Source organism: Hydra vulgaris, chromosome 04 (assembly GCF_038396675.1).
Source record: "Hydra vulgaris chromosome 04, alternate assembly HydraT2T_AEP".
NCBI classification, from domain to species: Eukaryota; Metazoa; Cnidaria; class Hydrozoa; order Anthoathecata; family Hydridae; genus Hydra; species Hydra vulgaris.
In genome coordinates this window covers 11,671,534-11,686,432 of record NC_088923.1, presented here as the reverse complement: position 1 = coordinate 11,686,432, position 14,899 = coordinate 11,671,534, and the positions used below count along the sequence as shown (strand labels likewise).

At 25.8% G+C, this 14,899-nt stretch overlaps 1 protein-coding gene across 1 annotated transcript in view; it reads right to left on the bottom strand.

The window, feature by feature from the left end:
- The window catches only part of LOC100205235 (tRNA dimethylallyltransferase), a 52,199-nt gene that overhangs the window by 7,146 nt on the left and 30,154 nt on the right, over positions 1–14,899 (bottom strand). Inside the window, exon 3 of the mRNA XM_065795459.1 lies at positions 9,278–9,316. Coding sequence (XP_065651531.1) covers positions 9,278–9,316 — 39 coding nt within the window. The remainder of the gene's footprint in view (positions 1–9,277; positions 9,317–14,899) is intronic.

Genomic DNA, 14,899 nt, shown 5'->3' with positions numbered 1-14,899 from the left:
TTACATGGTGACCGAACTTAGGCAATTTTACAGTATATATATATATATATATATATAAAAAAATTGATTTCAATAAAAAAGGCAGTGTATAACTATTATTAAAATATATTTTGATATAATAATATATTAGCGATATTTTGTTGATCTATTGTGGTCAGCAACATCTGGTAATGAAAAAAACGTTACAAAATAACATAAAACCAACCATTTAAAAAAGAAGACATTAAAGAGCGTAAAATATGAAAACCAATCAAATAGTATAATAGTGACGTTAGTTAAGTTTTTGTCAAAATTGGTCTCCAAGTGTTTGTTTTCACATTATCCTCACTATATCTATTTAGAACGGTTTGCTCAATACCATATCTCGTGTTGAACTTATGCTTTTTTTATCATCAGGGATTCTCTAACTTTTCTTATCCTGTATTCTGGAATGACTGCCAAGGTCTTAGGATTCAACCAATCAAAAGTACCACTATGTAGACAGTACCCATGCTTGCTTCGATTCGAAAGAAAAATAAGAACTGTTTCTTAAAACTTTAAATGAACAAAACCCCTCCATAAAATATACTGTTGAACTAGAAAACAAAAGAAAACTTAACTTTTTAGATATTTCTATTACAAATGCAATGAAAGGATTTTATGAAGATTAATTATGCCGTATTTTTTCTAAACAATTAGATAAGCAGTTTGTTAAACTACCTTGGATACCTATTATTGGCCCTAAACTCCGAAGACAATATAGGAAACAAAACATCAGAGCTATGTTTATTTCAGTTCCCAATTTAAATAACATGTTATGGAACAACAAAACAAAACTACCACCGAACTCAAATCTGGGTGTTTAAGAGCTTAAATGCTCGTGTGGAAGTATATATATTGGTGGGACCAGAAAGAAAATCATTTAAAGAAGTGCGGAACATCAAAGAGCCTGTAAAAATCAAAAATGGTTGAGTTCAAGAGCCACAGAACATTCTTGAACATGCCGCGGTACTTTTGATTGGCTGAATCCTAAGACCTTGGCAGTCATTCCAGAATACAGGATAAGAAAAGTTAGAGAATCCCTGGCAATAAAAAAAAGCAAGAGTTCAACACGAGATAGGTATTGGGCAACCTGTTCTAAATAGAGATGACAAGGATAATGTGAAAACGAAAACTTGGGGACCAATTTTGACAAAAATTTAACTGACATCACTATTATATTATTTGGTTGGTTTTCATATTTTATGCTTTATAATGTCTTCTATTTTAAGCGGTTGATTTTATGTTATTTTGTAACATTTTTTTCATTAACTGATGACGCTGACCACAACAGGTCAGCAAAATATCGTTAATATATTATTATACCAAAATATATTAAAAAAATAGTTGTACGCTGCCTTTTTTATTGAAATCAATTTATATTTATAAACATATCGTATAACAAGAAATGACTTTTAAAGAGATATATATATAAATAAATAAATAAATAAATATATATATATATATATATATATATATATATATATATATATATATATATATATATATATATATATATATATATATATATATATACAGGCTTTGGCAGGAGTAAATGAGTGCATGAGCTATGAATAGCCCGTTTAAACTGGTCTTCTCGGGCCGCCTGTCTAGATAGTCTTGCACAGGCTTTTTTGAAAAATCAAAATTATTTCTTTTCGATTAAATTTTTTTTTATGCTTAAATTTTATTTTGTTGATTCTTCATGCCAGGTATAATAAAAACCTTAATTGTAATAATAAATATTTTTTTAGTGATAAAAAGACAGAAAAGCAACTTGCAAAAAAAAAACCTAATGTTTTTTTAATTTTTTATATATAATTTTTATTTAATAATTTAGAATTAATAATAAATATATAAAATATATAAATTTATAAAATATATAAATATATAAAATATACAAAATATATAAATATATAAAATAAATAATAAATAAAAAACAATATTCAAATGTTAAAATATAATCAATCGTTCTAATATAACAACAATATATAAAAAACTGTTATACATCAAATAGTTGTTTTATAAAAACGAATGATCTTAATTATTTTATTATAAAAGTTCATTCATTTTTATTCTTCCTTGTGAATGAAAATGTCCCTGTATATAAAAATTTCTACAATCGCTTTATTAACAAGCAGGAGAGTGACAAATCATTTAAAAGGACTTTGGTAATGCAGTTTTTATCTTTCCCTCAGAGTTATTAGAGTGCGCTCTACTTAGCAAAGTAGAGCGCACACTAATAACTCTGAGCAAAAACAAAATAACAAAAACTCACTAAGCTTAGTGAGTTTTTGTTATTATGTTTTTGTTTTGGTATTCTTTCTCGATTTTTATTCAGACTTTATTCTTTTATTCTCCAGTTTTATCGGTTTTATAATCGGATTTTTGTTGAGTTTATTCCAGAAAAAATAAAATCAATAATTTGCAAGCAATGCAAAAAATGGCAGAAAAACAACCTTCGCAACCATCACGTTTCTTTATTCAAACATCTTGACATTTTCTTTAAATTTTTTGCAATGAATGTAAGAATTTTGCAAGATCCATATGAGTACTAATATATTATCTTAAAAAATAATTAATATATTGTCTTAAAATAAATAAAATATTTTATTGCGCTTCTTTAGTTGATTCATTTTTCTTGAGCTTTGTAAATTTAATTAAAGTTTAAAAATTTAACTGTGATATCTCTAAGCTATTAAGATATTCTGAAAACTATAATCTTTTTTTAAATAAACCTTGAACCGAAGAGTTCTATTTTTTTACAACTATTTTCCAACTATTTAGACTAAAATTTTAATTATTACTATCGTTTCTGATCTATTTACTATCATACTCTTTTATGACTTTGTAATTGATTTTATATTCTTTTCGGAAATTAGGAGAAAATATGTTATGTTGATGTGATATGTAAGTTGAAACTTGAGGAAATCTAATTTTTAATTTCTAAGAGACTTAGTACAAATAGATTTTTTAAGATTCTGGTATATTTACTTCTTAAATATATTCTTATGCAATATAGGCGTGTATAAAAAAAGCCTTATATGAATTAAAAATAAAACAAATCTTTTTTACATTTTTTTATGAATAGAACCAATAGAAGGGTATTAAATGCAGTATTATTTTATATATCAGGTTTATTGCTGTAAAATATACTTAAATGTATTAAATATAGTTCAAGTATAAAAACAAAAATAAAATATGAAGAAATCATATAGTATTATTTTTATCATACAAAAGGAATATATGCAGTTATAAATTATTTATATATTTATTTTAAATAAATTAGCCCAAAATATCTTCAATTTTAAAATCAAACGCAGTTTCTTCACTTTCACTTGTATCACTTACACAATATTAGCATATTAAATAAGCTGCCGCCTTTTTCAAAAAAAACTAGTAAGTTTACAGGGAAATATGCACTACTTTAAACAACTTTAAAGTATGACTAACTAGTTTATCAATCAATTAAACAAAATGTGTGATTATACAAAAAAGAAAATGTCTATTATCTAACAGTTCTTATTGTATACATTTCCAAATTTCCAAAGAATACTGAAAACCCAGACTATTATGTATATAATAGTCCGGACTATTAATACAGAGCAGTTATAGCATACAGTACATAACAGTATATAGTATATAGAAATAACTTGTTTGATTTTTACTTTTTATTTCTACATCAGAAAATTCAAAAACTATTTTTTTCGTAATTTTTTAGCATATCCTGAATGAATTAGTTTCATTTTTTAACTAGTAAAACAAACAGTTTTACAAAATTATATCATTTGAGAAGTTTTTAAATGAATAACTGAATAAAAACATAAAAATATTTAACTTTATTTTTACCAAAAATGGGTGTGGAGGTGGATGCGGCTATAGCCTGTCATTCCTGCTGAATCCTCTATATATATATATATATATATATATATATATATATATATATATATATATATATATATATATATATATATATATATATATATATATATATATATATATATATATGTATATATATATATATATATATACAACCCTCGGAATTAGGGTCAGCATTCGGCAATGCCAACCTGAAAGTGTTTGTGGTCAGGAAAAAATTGCGGACCTCCTTTCTATGTTTTATGGTCACACCTTTGTATCAAATAATTATTGCCGACCTGATGCCGACCTCAAAAAGATTGAGGTCGGCAAATTATTGTCGACCTCATTTTTCCTAATTCCAAGGGTTGTATATATATATAATGGTCTTCTTTATATAAAACCTCAATTCCATGTGAGGTTTTTTTTACCGAAGACTAGTTTTGAAAGCTTTTAAAAATTCAATTTTGGTATAGAAATGGTTGCAATTGTTTGTTGTTGTTTTTAAGAAATATTTAAAGTTTAAAAATTTAAAGTTCAAATAAATTTATATAAAGTAATTTAATGCTTCATTTAATGCAAGCTGTTACTTTAATTATAAGTCTTCAGAGTGTAAAATATATGTATATAAATTCCCTTGTAAAGTATCTAAAAAAAAAAAAAAGAGTTTCTCTGTTGTTTAAATGAGATAAATAGGCACAAACAAAGATGAACCGGAATATAAAATAATAAACAATTCAATTCAAATTTAAAGAAATTGAAAAACACTTATCTCTATATAATAATTTCATTACTTACAAGCAAAACAATTCAGTTTTGATCCAATCTAAAGAATTTAATAATGATCCTCTATTTTTGCTGATACTTAATCAGTTAATTGTTTGAAGCATTTTATTTTGGTTCAAGATGTACTATTACTTCCTCTGTCAAATGACAGAATGACTTTTATCAGTACAAAATCAGCTTTAAATTAAAGATCATAAAAATTGTTTTTGACCATTTAAATGTAACGAGAGATCATTCAGTTTATTGTGATATAGATATAAACCAATATTATATCAACAGAACAAATTGTAATTATCAGTTGCCCATAATCACAAATTTTGATTACACTAAACTTAAAAAAAACGATTTTTTTTTGTTATCTGTTTTAATGTTTTGTTTACTTACTACATTTGTTTGAACATTTTTCCAACTACATATGTACATACATATGTTTTTTTAAAACATATATACTTTGAGGTAATCTAATGAATGAACTTTTAGACAAGACGCATTTTTCAAACATCGAAAAAAAGCTTATTTTTGAACACAAAATTAAAAATATGTACATTTGTTTACATAATATACATCAAAATTTTTTGTTAAATGTTCTTTCATATGAAGCAAAGGCAATGACAAAAATGACAATGGGCAATTCAAAATTTTATCAGGCAACCAACATTATCTAAATTATTAATTTTAGTCACCCTTTCCTGGCGACCAACCAAAAATAGTTCTGTACACCACTATATCATTAAGTTTAAAAAGATATGTATAAAAAAATCATTCTGGTAATAAACACAATTTTCCTAGCGACCTAATTTAAAACAATAGCAAAAGAATCACCATAAATGCAAAATTTTTAGCACAACCTTCCTTTTAGTAAAAATGCCATCATTATTACAGGGCCATCATTATTACAGGGACATCATTAGGGAATCTTTTTTAAACTTAACTATGAAACATTTTCCAATTAACAAATAGCCAGATCAAATTTTTAACAAGAACACTGGAAAAATCACCAACAGGTGTATGCCAAGCATAAAATAAATAATAAATTTTCACAAAAAATATATTATTAATGAAAATCCAACCATAAAAAAAAATAAATAAAGGTAACTGCCTTTCAAAAATAAATGTATTTCGCCCAACAGCAGCTTAACAAACAACATCGTATACCAAGAGATTGTTACTTAAGATAACCCTGATGGTACTGAAGATAACCTTGATGGTACTTAAGATAACCCTGATGGTACTTAAGATAACCCTGATGGTACTTAAGATAACCCTGATGGTACTTAAGATAACCCTGATGGTACTTAAGATAACCCTGATGGTACTTTGGTCAAATAATCATATATTAATAATAACTAAAACTAACTATCTTTAAAATTATATTTTCTAATTATTTAAAATCTATCAGTATTTAAAAATATAAAAATGAGTATTTCAAAGAAATTTAAATGTCTAAAAAATTTTTTTTGGTTAAGTAGAAAATAATCAGATGCTACAAAGCATCTTACAATCTTACAACCAAATTGCGTTGATTATAACTTAATGAAAAGTAAAAAATGATTTTAAATAAAGGCATCAATATGTTAAATAAAAAAAACAAAACCATATCTACACGCTGACATCAAAAATAAATCTACTTTCATATTTCAAGACAGGTTAACACATTTATACTTGTTGAATCTATTTCTTTTTAGTTTCATGAAAAAAGTTTTTTTTTTTTTTAATAGTTGTTAAATGTTTCAAATCTATTTTGTAAAACTTAAACAAAACTATTAGGGTGTCTCAAACAACAACATTTTGTAAAACATATACATATTAGGGTGTCTCAAATAACAACATTTTGTAAAACATATATATATATATATGTATATATATATATATATATATATATATATATATATATATATATATATATATATATATATATATATATATATATATATATATATTAGGGTGTCTCAAATAACAACATTTTGTAAAACATATATATATATTAGGGTGTCTCAAATAACAACATTTTTGAAAAATATATGCTGGCAACCCCTTAATATGCTTTATATGATAAAAAAACATTTATTTTTTTAAAAATTTTGAATAAAAAATGTTGGGTCTCAAATGAAGCGAAATTATATGAAAACTGATGACAATATTATTAAGGGGGGTCCAAAAGAAGCTTTTTTTAGATTTTGTGTTGTTTAACCATTTTTCTTAATTTGTTATGCTGATTTCGAATTACTTAATATTTTTTTTTGTTATAAATATTTAGTCTTCTACTTCACTTTTAATAAAAGCGATTATTTTAACAAAACAATCGATTGTTAACTTAAGTGAAATCATTATTATTATTAAAGTAGAATTCATGGTAAATAATTTTTTTTCATTATATCAATAAAATACATAACCCTTATGGATGGTTATAAATACAACAGAAATCTAGGCATTATACACAAAATTAGTCCATATAAGGAACAGTTTGTAACTATTACTAGTGAAAATGTGATATAGCTTTATAGCAGCTGTTTAATTTGATTACATTCTTCACAGCTGTTTGCATTGATTGGAGTTCTTTCTAAAATGCAAGAGGTCTGAAGTAAGATGTTGGCTCTGGCCAGATAAGCAATGCTGGTAGAAAAGGAGGTGTGAACTTCCTAGTTAAATTGCTCTTCCATGGTTCTTTGTGATAAGAACCTAAGTTCTTCTTGGAGCACCTTAACAACTAAAAAAAAAGTCATGTCGATGATTGTGAATTGTTGTGAGGACTTTCCAAGTAGAAACTTACTAAGTTAACCTAAATTAATAACTTATTTTTCTGTAAACATAATAAAGAGTTTTCTATGTTGACGTTTGCAGATTTTGGAGTTACGTTTGGATTTACTGTATCCCTAAAATAAACATCCCACTCAATTGTTTACGGCATTTAACAGATCTTTCTTTTTTTCAATATAATTTTGACATCTGATTCACAAGTAATTGGGCTGCCTGGTAATTTTAAACAAGCTAAGATAGAGTTTCTCTTGGACGCCTAATGCAAAGTTTGCAGTTCTTTTTTCACTAACCTGCTCTGTCTCAGTTGTTCCTGTCACTGATTATAATTGTATTTTAAAATTTTTAAACAATGGGACATATTTGTTGAAGCATTTCTAAATTACCTGAATCTTGATTCAACAATGGTTTGGATACCATGAGGAGTTTTTGTAATTGACGGTATTTCCAAAGCCAATTGTAATGACCGCCATGCTGACGATTAAGCTCAATGTTATTTGTAATTGTTTTATCAACTGCAAAAATTTGATTAAAAACATAAAGCATCAGCTATTTCATCGATGTTTTTTCTATCTATATTACAAATCTTTATCAATAATACAAATCATAGTAATTTCTAAATAATAGCTAAATAATTTGCTTTCCATAGCTAATTTTGCAAAACTATATTTGCAAGAATGATACAAACATCCAAGTTTTTTGATGCGTATATTCGAACTGCTTTTGCGACAATTGAGCAGTCAATCTTATTTAATGAAAATTTCCAGAAGAAAATTTTTGTTGACTACAAGTACAAAAACAACCCTGAGTAAAGGCAACTTTGTATGATATAATTCGTCAACTACTGGGAGATTTCTAAAGAAGTTTATTAATTTTAATTTATTTGTTTACTAGTTTATGATTTATTAATTTATTAGTTTGTTACTTCTTGTTGCAATATTTTTCATTTTAATTGGTATTTAAATTTAGCTTACAAAATTAATAACAAAGTATTTTCTAGTGAAAGCCAATTTTTTACACTAGTGTAAGACTTACTTTTGCTTAGACGCCACTTTTATTCAAATTAATTCAAAGTTATCCAATCAAATTTAAATTGCATAATTTTAACATAAAGTTACGTAACTTTACACACAAAGAATACATTCTAGTTTTAATGTTTATTAATATTTTTAAAATGTAAAAAATTGAAGTAGAAGTTCAACCACAAAAAAATAGAAAAAATTGAATCGTTATTTGAATTTTTCTGAAATAATTAAGAATAACTGGTTAAATAAAAAATATAGAATTTTGGACCCCTTCAGCCCTAATATTATATAAAATAAATATGTTAAATTTAACAGCATAGAAAATAAATTTTATTAACTAAAAAAGAAAAAAATGCATTTTTACCAATTTTTTTTTTATGTAATAAGTTTTTTATAATATAATTATTTTTGAAATTTTCATATGTCTTCACTTCATTTGAGACCCAACATAATAAACTTTTGAAGAACTTTTTTTTGACATTAGAAACTTTAATGTCTTTATGGATCCCTTAAAAAAAAAAAAATATATATATATATATATATATATATATATATATATATATATATATATATATATATATATATGCACACACACAAACACCAGGGGCTATTCTAGACTGTTTTCAACAGCTTCGACTGTATTTGAGCACCGCCCAAATTAAAAATTGAGGACCTTTTTTTCATGTTTTTTAGAGCAAACAATGTTTTTTTGCAAAAAAACACCTATATTCAGCAATATTTCTGCTAAACTTCTCCTAGACAGGGGGTACCACTGCCCAAACTTTTTTCCTAGAATAGCCCCTGCACACATACATTAAAGAACATTAAAAACTTACTCAAATCTGTTTCATTTAACTGTTCCTCGTTATTTCCTTCTAAAAATTAATATTAACTTCAAATATTTAAAAGAAATTATTTTATTGTTGAATGATCAATTATTTTTATAACTTTAAAATTATTATAGTATAACTAATAATTTTTATAACTTCAAATTAAAAATATATGTAAAGTCAAATATAATTATAATGATTTTATCATCTGTATTTGCATGCTTGCAAATAGTGAATAGTTTTGTAAAAGTTTGTTAAATTCTGCTTTTGATTGTAAATATTTAAAATTATATACTCGAGTAATCACCATTATTCCTAAATAGAACTTTTTCAAAGTTTTTTTTTTCAAGATGAATACTACAAATAACCTTGAAATGCTTAAGTTTTCCAAAACATCCATAAAAGATAGATTGGCATAAAAACTAACCATCAGTAGTTGAGTATTACTTTCACCTGTGCTAAACGGCTTCCTGGATTTGAATCGTTAATCAAGTACCTAAAACCTCTTACTTGGATAAATTGTTTTTAAAAAATGAATATCTTTTTTTTTTTTTTTTTAATTAAGAGATAGTGAACTGTTCTCAGTTCACAATCTCTTAATTTCAGAGGCCGATTGTATGGTTAGATTTGCATGGTAATGAATTACTTTTGTTTTGCAATGGTTATACTCAACAGCATTTGGTCTAAACACAAATTTTAAGCAACTGTGCAATGTTTTTTACTCAGCAACAAAAAATTGGCAGCTTTAGGTTAATCTTTTTGTAAAGTACAACATATTTCTCTATAAAAAAGCTATCAATTATGCCTGGAAAATGTTGAGTTCCATGCTGTAATAGTGCTTATGCATCATCAACTATAAAGGTGTCAACTTATTAATTTCCCAGAGATAAATAAAAAGCGGATAAAGGCCCAAGAAAAAATTTGATTAAAGTCAGATAAAATAAGTACCCTGTTGTGTGCTGACACTGTTTTGTGGCCTATAGGTTGCAAATCTTTAACATTTTATCATGGAAAAGTACGTCCTACAGAACCAACAATTGTCTTCCCTAACATATCAGCCAGCTGTCTTTCCTCACCTTCTAAACCCAGAACAACAAAATTGTCATCATCCAGTATTAGAAATACAACATCAAATGAACTAAATAGCTTTAGAGAACATGACTTTTTTCAATTTGACAGTAATGATTTTTTTTTTATTTGACTTTAATGATCTTATCGATGATTTTTTTCGATTTAAAATGATCTTATTATATACAACATAAATTATAATAATGATGTTTTTATACGCAGTCAAAAAAATTTGTATGTGGTATTCCAAAGTTTTTATCTTAATATAATAGCTAGAGTCAACATTCAACGTTCAACGTCGCTTCGCTTTCGTTTTTAAAGCAGTCTTAATTAGTTACTATGCTTTTCTGAATTTGAAAGAGCGCGTTTTCATAATGCACACAGTCATTGGAGAAAGATCTACCAAGCGAGTTAAAACATTTTACCTTTTGGAATTTAATTATTATTTATAAGTTTAGAAATATTACATAAAGAATCATATTAAGATAAAATTTCATCGTTAAGATCATATTATAATTGAGGTAAGTATAGAAAATAGTTAAGCTATTTGTTATATATAATTTATATATAACATTTTTATTAGATATAAATTAGAAAGGATCACTACTTTTAATTTTTTAAATCGTTTATACTTTGTTTGTTTTAGTTTTTCTTTTTGCTTTATTTTTTTTTGGAGCAGGTTTTTATTGAGCTTATATTTTATTTTTTAGAAGGAAAATAGGGGTATGGATGAGGCCTAATTATTTTTTATGCATTTTTTATGCAAAAAAAAAGTTATACTAATGCTATTTCCTTAAAATTGGTTATTACTACTTTAAAATTTCTGTGATGCTATTAACTATTTTTGTTCTTTTTTAGAAAATTTAGAAAAATAAAGTAAAATTTTATACTAAAATTGACATGACATGTCACATGTTATTGTATGTAAAGGTTAAATTTTGTTATGAGGATTACAGTTCTTATGAAAGAAAAAAAAATAAAGGTAAAGAGTATTGTTTGTATGTATATATATATATATATATATATATATATATATATATATATATATATATATATATATATATATATATATATATATATATATATATATATATATATATATATATATATTGTTTACTTTGAATCTTTTTAAATTTTCTCATGCCATTTTTAAAATTTTTGTTTGCACAATTCAAGTCATATATGTTTATCATTTGCATATATGCTTTTTTGATAAGTATGTGTATGTGGTAGTATGTGCTTTATGACTGTTTTATGAATGTGTTTTTATAATAATGTAAAGTGTTTTTTTATTGTTTGTGTATGTGGTAATATGTGTTATATAATTGTTTTATAAATGTGTTTAAATATGTTTATATAAGGTTAAATATATATATTGTGTTTATATTTGGTACATATGTTTATATTATGTTGTTTTCATGTTTTCAAAGTGCTGTGATTTGGTAAACGTGTAGAGCAAGATTTATCAACCTTGCCAGCCTCAAATCAAAGCCAAGACAAATTGTTTTGTCATATATACAATTTGTTTTATCTCAATTTGATTTTTTGTCTTTAGCGCTGTTCACTACATGATTTTGCTAAAAATATTTTGGAATCATGTACCAGCATAAATTATTTTCTAAAAGCTAACATGAAATAATAATATCTAACAACTACTACTCTGGTAAATCACAACAGCTTTTCTCTATCAGGTACATTGATTTCCATTTTTTGTATGTAATGTTTTTCTTATTTATTCACTTATTTGTTACATTTTTTATTTCAGATTTATCAGATGATGTATTTTATTGTCAAACTTTATATTTTGCTTTTTAATTAAAATATTTTAAATCCATTGTGATATCTTTTAAATTAAACTAAAGTTTACTAAAAGCTAACATCAAACAAAGTCATTAAACCGACAAGAACTGCTGCATCATGACAGCAACTCAAGTGTCACAACAGGTTACCAGGTTTCCAATTATTTTATTTTTCCTTTTCTTTTATGTCTATATATGTAAGTATGTTACGATCTGTTACAATTTTTATTTCAGGTTTGTCATAAGACGCATTAATGCAATATAAAAGATCAAAGTTTACATATTTTTTAAAATTTGTTATACACGTGTTTGATTGTAAATTAACTTTTTTTTGTTTGAAACGATGAAGTATTATTATTTTGTGTCAGTAACTAAAAACGTATTTTGTTGAACTTAAGAACATCGAGGAAAATGGTTCTACCTCACACTAATATGACCTATGTCAGTTGTAAATTACTCAAATAATTTTAAATATTAATTGAGAAATTATTTTACCTCCTTATACTTTTTATGCTAATTTTACAGATGGATTAATACTTTCAATTTGAAGGCGTTTTTCTAAAAGGGTATATGTTAAGGTTTCGCAACTTTAAATTGTGGAATACAGCCACTATAAATTAATTATGTAAGAGAACAACTATATCCCGTATTACGGGTTGCTTTCATTAATAGGGATTTAACTTAAACTTTGTTTTATATTGGGTAATTTTGCAGTATTCTCATTCTACTATCAAGTAAGGCATCATCATGTTGTAAGTATTGGATAGTCTTTGATGAAATCATTTGTTACTTTAAAAAAAAAAAGTTTGCCATAAAAAAGTGTATTACTTGAACATATGGACTGTATGTCTCAAAAAAAAGTTGGTGAATTTGCTCTCCTGATATAATTACTTGAGCACATATATATTCTTTGCTATATCCAGGTCTCTGTACATTTCTAGTGACTATAAATTATCAAGTATGAGAAATTTGACAACAATCACTTCAAAAGTTGGATCACAAGAATTTTTGAAAAATGTTATGAGTATTGAAAATACACAACGTAAATGAAAATTGCCGCTTTATGAAGTTTATACCAAATCCATATTAATTTTTTGTAGATGTTTATTGTTTAAAAATTCGGCTGATCAACCCAGTGTCCTTGCCAAAACCATGTTACCTATAATAATAAAATATTTATTTAACAGACTAGAGTTTGTAGTAAAAATGATTCCAATTAGTTACATAGATTCAGATTTTCTTTTTAAACAATGCAAAACAATAATTGAAACAATTAGCAATCAACCCAATGCAAAACTGTTATAGAAAACTGCTGATAGAAATAGAGTGAATCAAAAGTTTTATCAAATATTGAATAAAATTGAAAAAAAAACCTTGGTGCTGAGATAATGAAAACATATTTGTTGCTTGATTATTTTCATGTCATAAAGTGTGTTCATAATAATTGGTTAACTGAAAAAAACGAGGAATTGGTTCTTAAGTTTGACAGTAACAAACATGTAGCAAAATGGAGTGATTTAGTAAATCTTTATGAGATGAAATCTGTCAATCTTATAAAGCTTAGCAAATTAGATAAAATTTTCATCTCACCAAAACTAATTAAGCAACAGAAATTTGATACTTGTTTAAAATTTTTCTGTGATAAAACAATTGCTGCACTTAAAAATCATCTGTCCATTTAAAAAGATGAAGTTATTGGCACTATCAAATTTCTATATTTGTGAAGTTTTGGAAATTTGAAATGTGAAAGGTGTTAGAGCATATATTCATTATAAAAATGAGTACCGTGGAGTTATAAGATCACACACAGATAAAAGTCTTCTATTCTTATTAGATGTGGTAGATATGGTTAAAAGAATAAAAAAGTCAGGCCCAAAACATAGTAAACAGCTTACAAAAGATACCTCTGAATATATTTCTCAGGTGTGTAGGGGGTTAGTCAACATTACAAAGTATCTTTTGGATTTTGGAAATGACTATGTTATCCTAACATGGTTCACAACTAATCAATTACAAAAAACTTTTAGCAAGATTCACCAGGGTTCTGGAGGAACCTTTGTTATAACTGCTTAGACTGTTATAGAAAAGTTAGAATCCAACATACAAATTTTTTTCTACAGTCGTAAATTGTAAATTGAAAATTTTCTACAGTTTAGATAATTGTACCAATCTGGATCTTGAATGTGCAATTGGTCATTCCTGTAATTTTTCGAAGTTTAAATGAGCATGAGTGCAAAATTTTTGATAACTTGCCAGAACTCAAGAATAAAGTTCAAATAGAATAATTACTTTCAATTATACATACTGCTGGTTATCTTCAAAGAAAAAAAGGCTACAATTATACTGATACACAATTTTATTATAAAAAATGTGGTGCCTACATTGATGACCTGAATAGAATAGGTCTTGTTATTCTATTTGACAATATTATTTAATGGTGCATATTTTGGTTGGTTTTATTTGAGCAGTTATTGCCATCACCAAGTTCTCTAAACCTATCATTCGTTATAACCTACTAATATTCGTGGTTTTCGAAGTAACTTTTCTTCTGTTGAGTTTTGTCTCTTGCAAAGTTCACCAGACCTACTTTTTGTGAGACTAATTTGAGTTTGACAGTCTCATCTTTTTATCTTAGTGTAGATGGTCATTATCCTTTAATTCGTAAAGACTCCAATAGTCACATGCTTGGCCTGGGCATATACATTCGTGAGAATTCCCCCATTTGTTGAGAAACTAGGTTTGAATCCACCGACTATTCTTT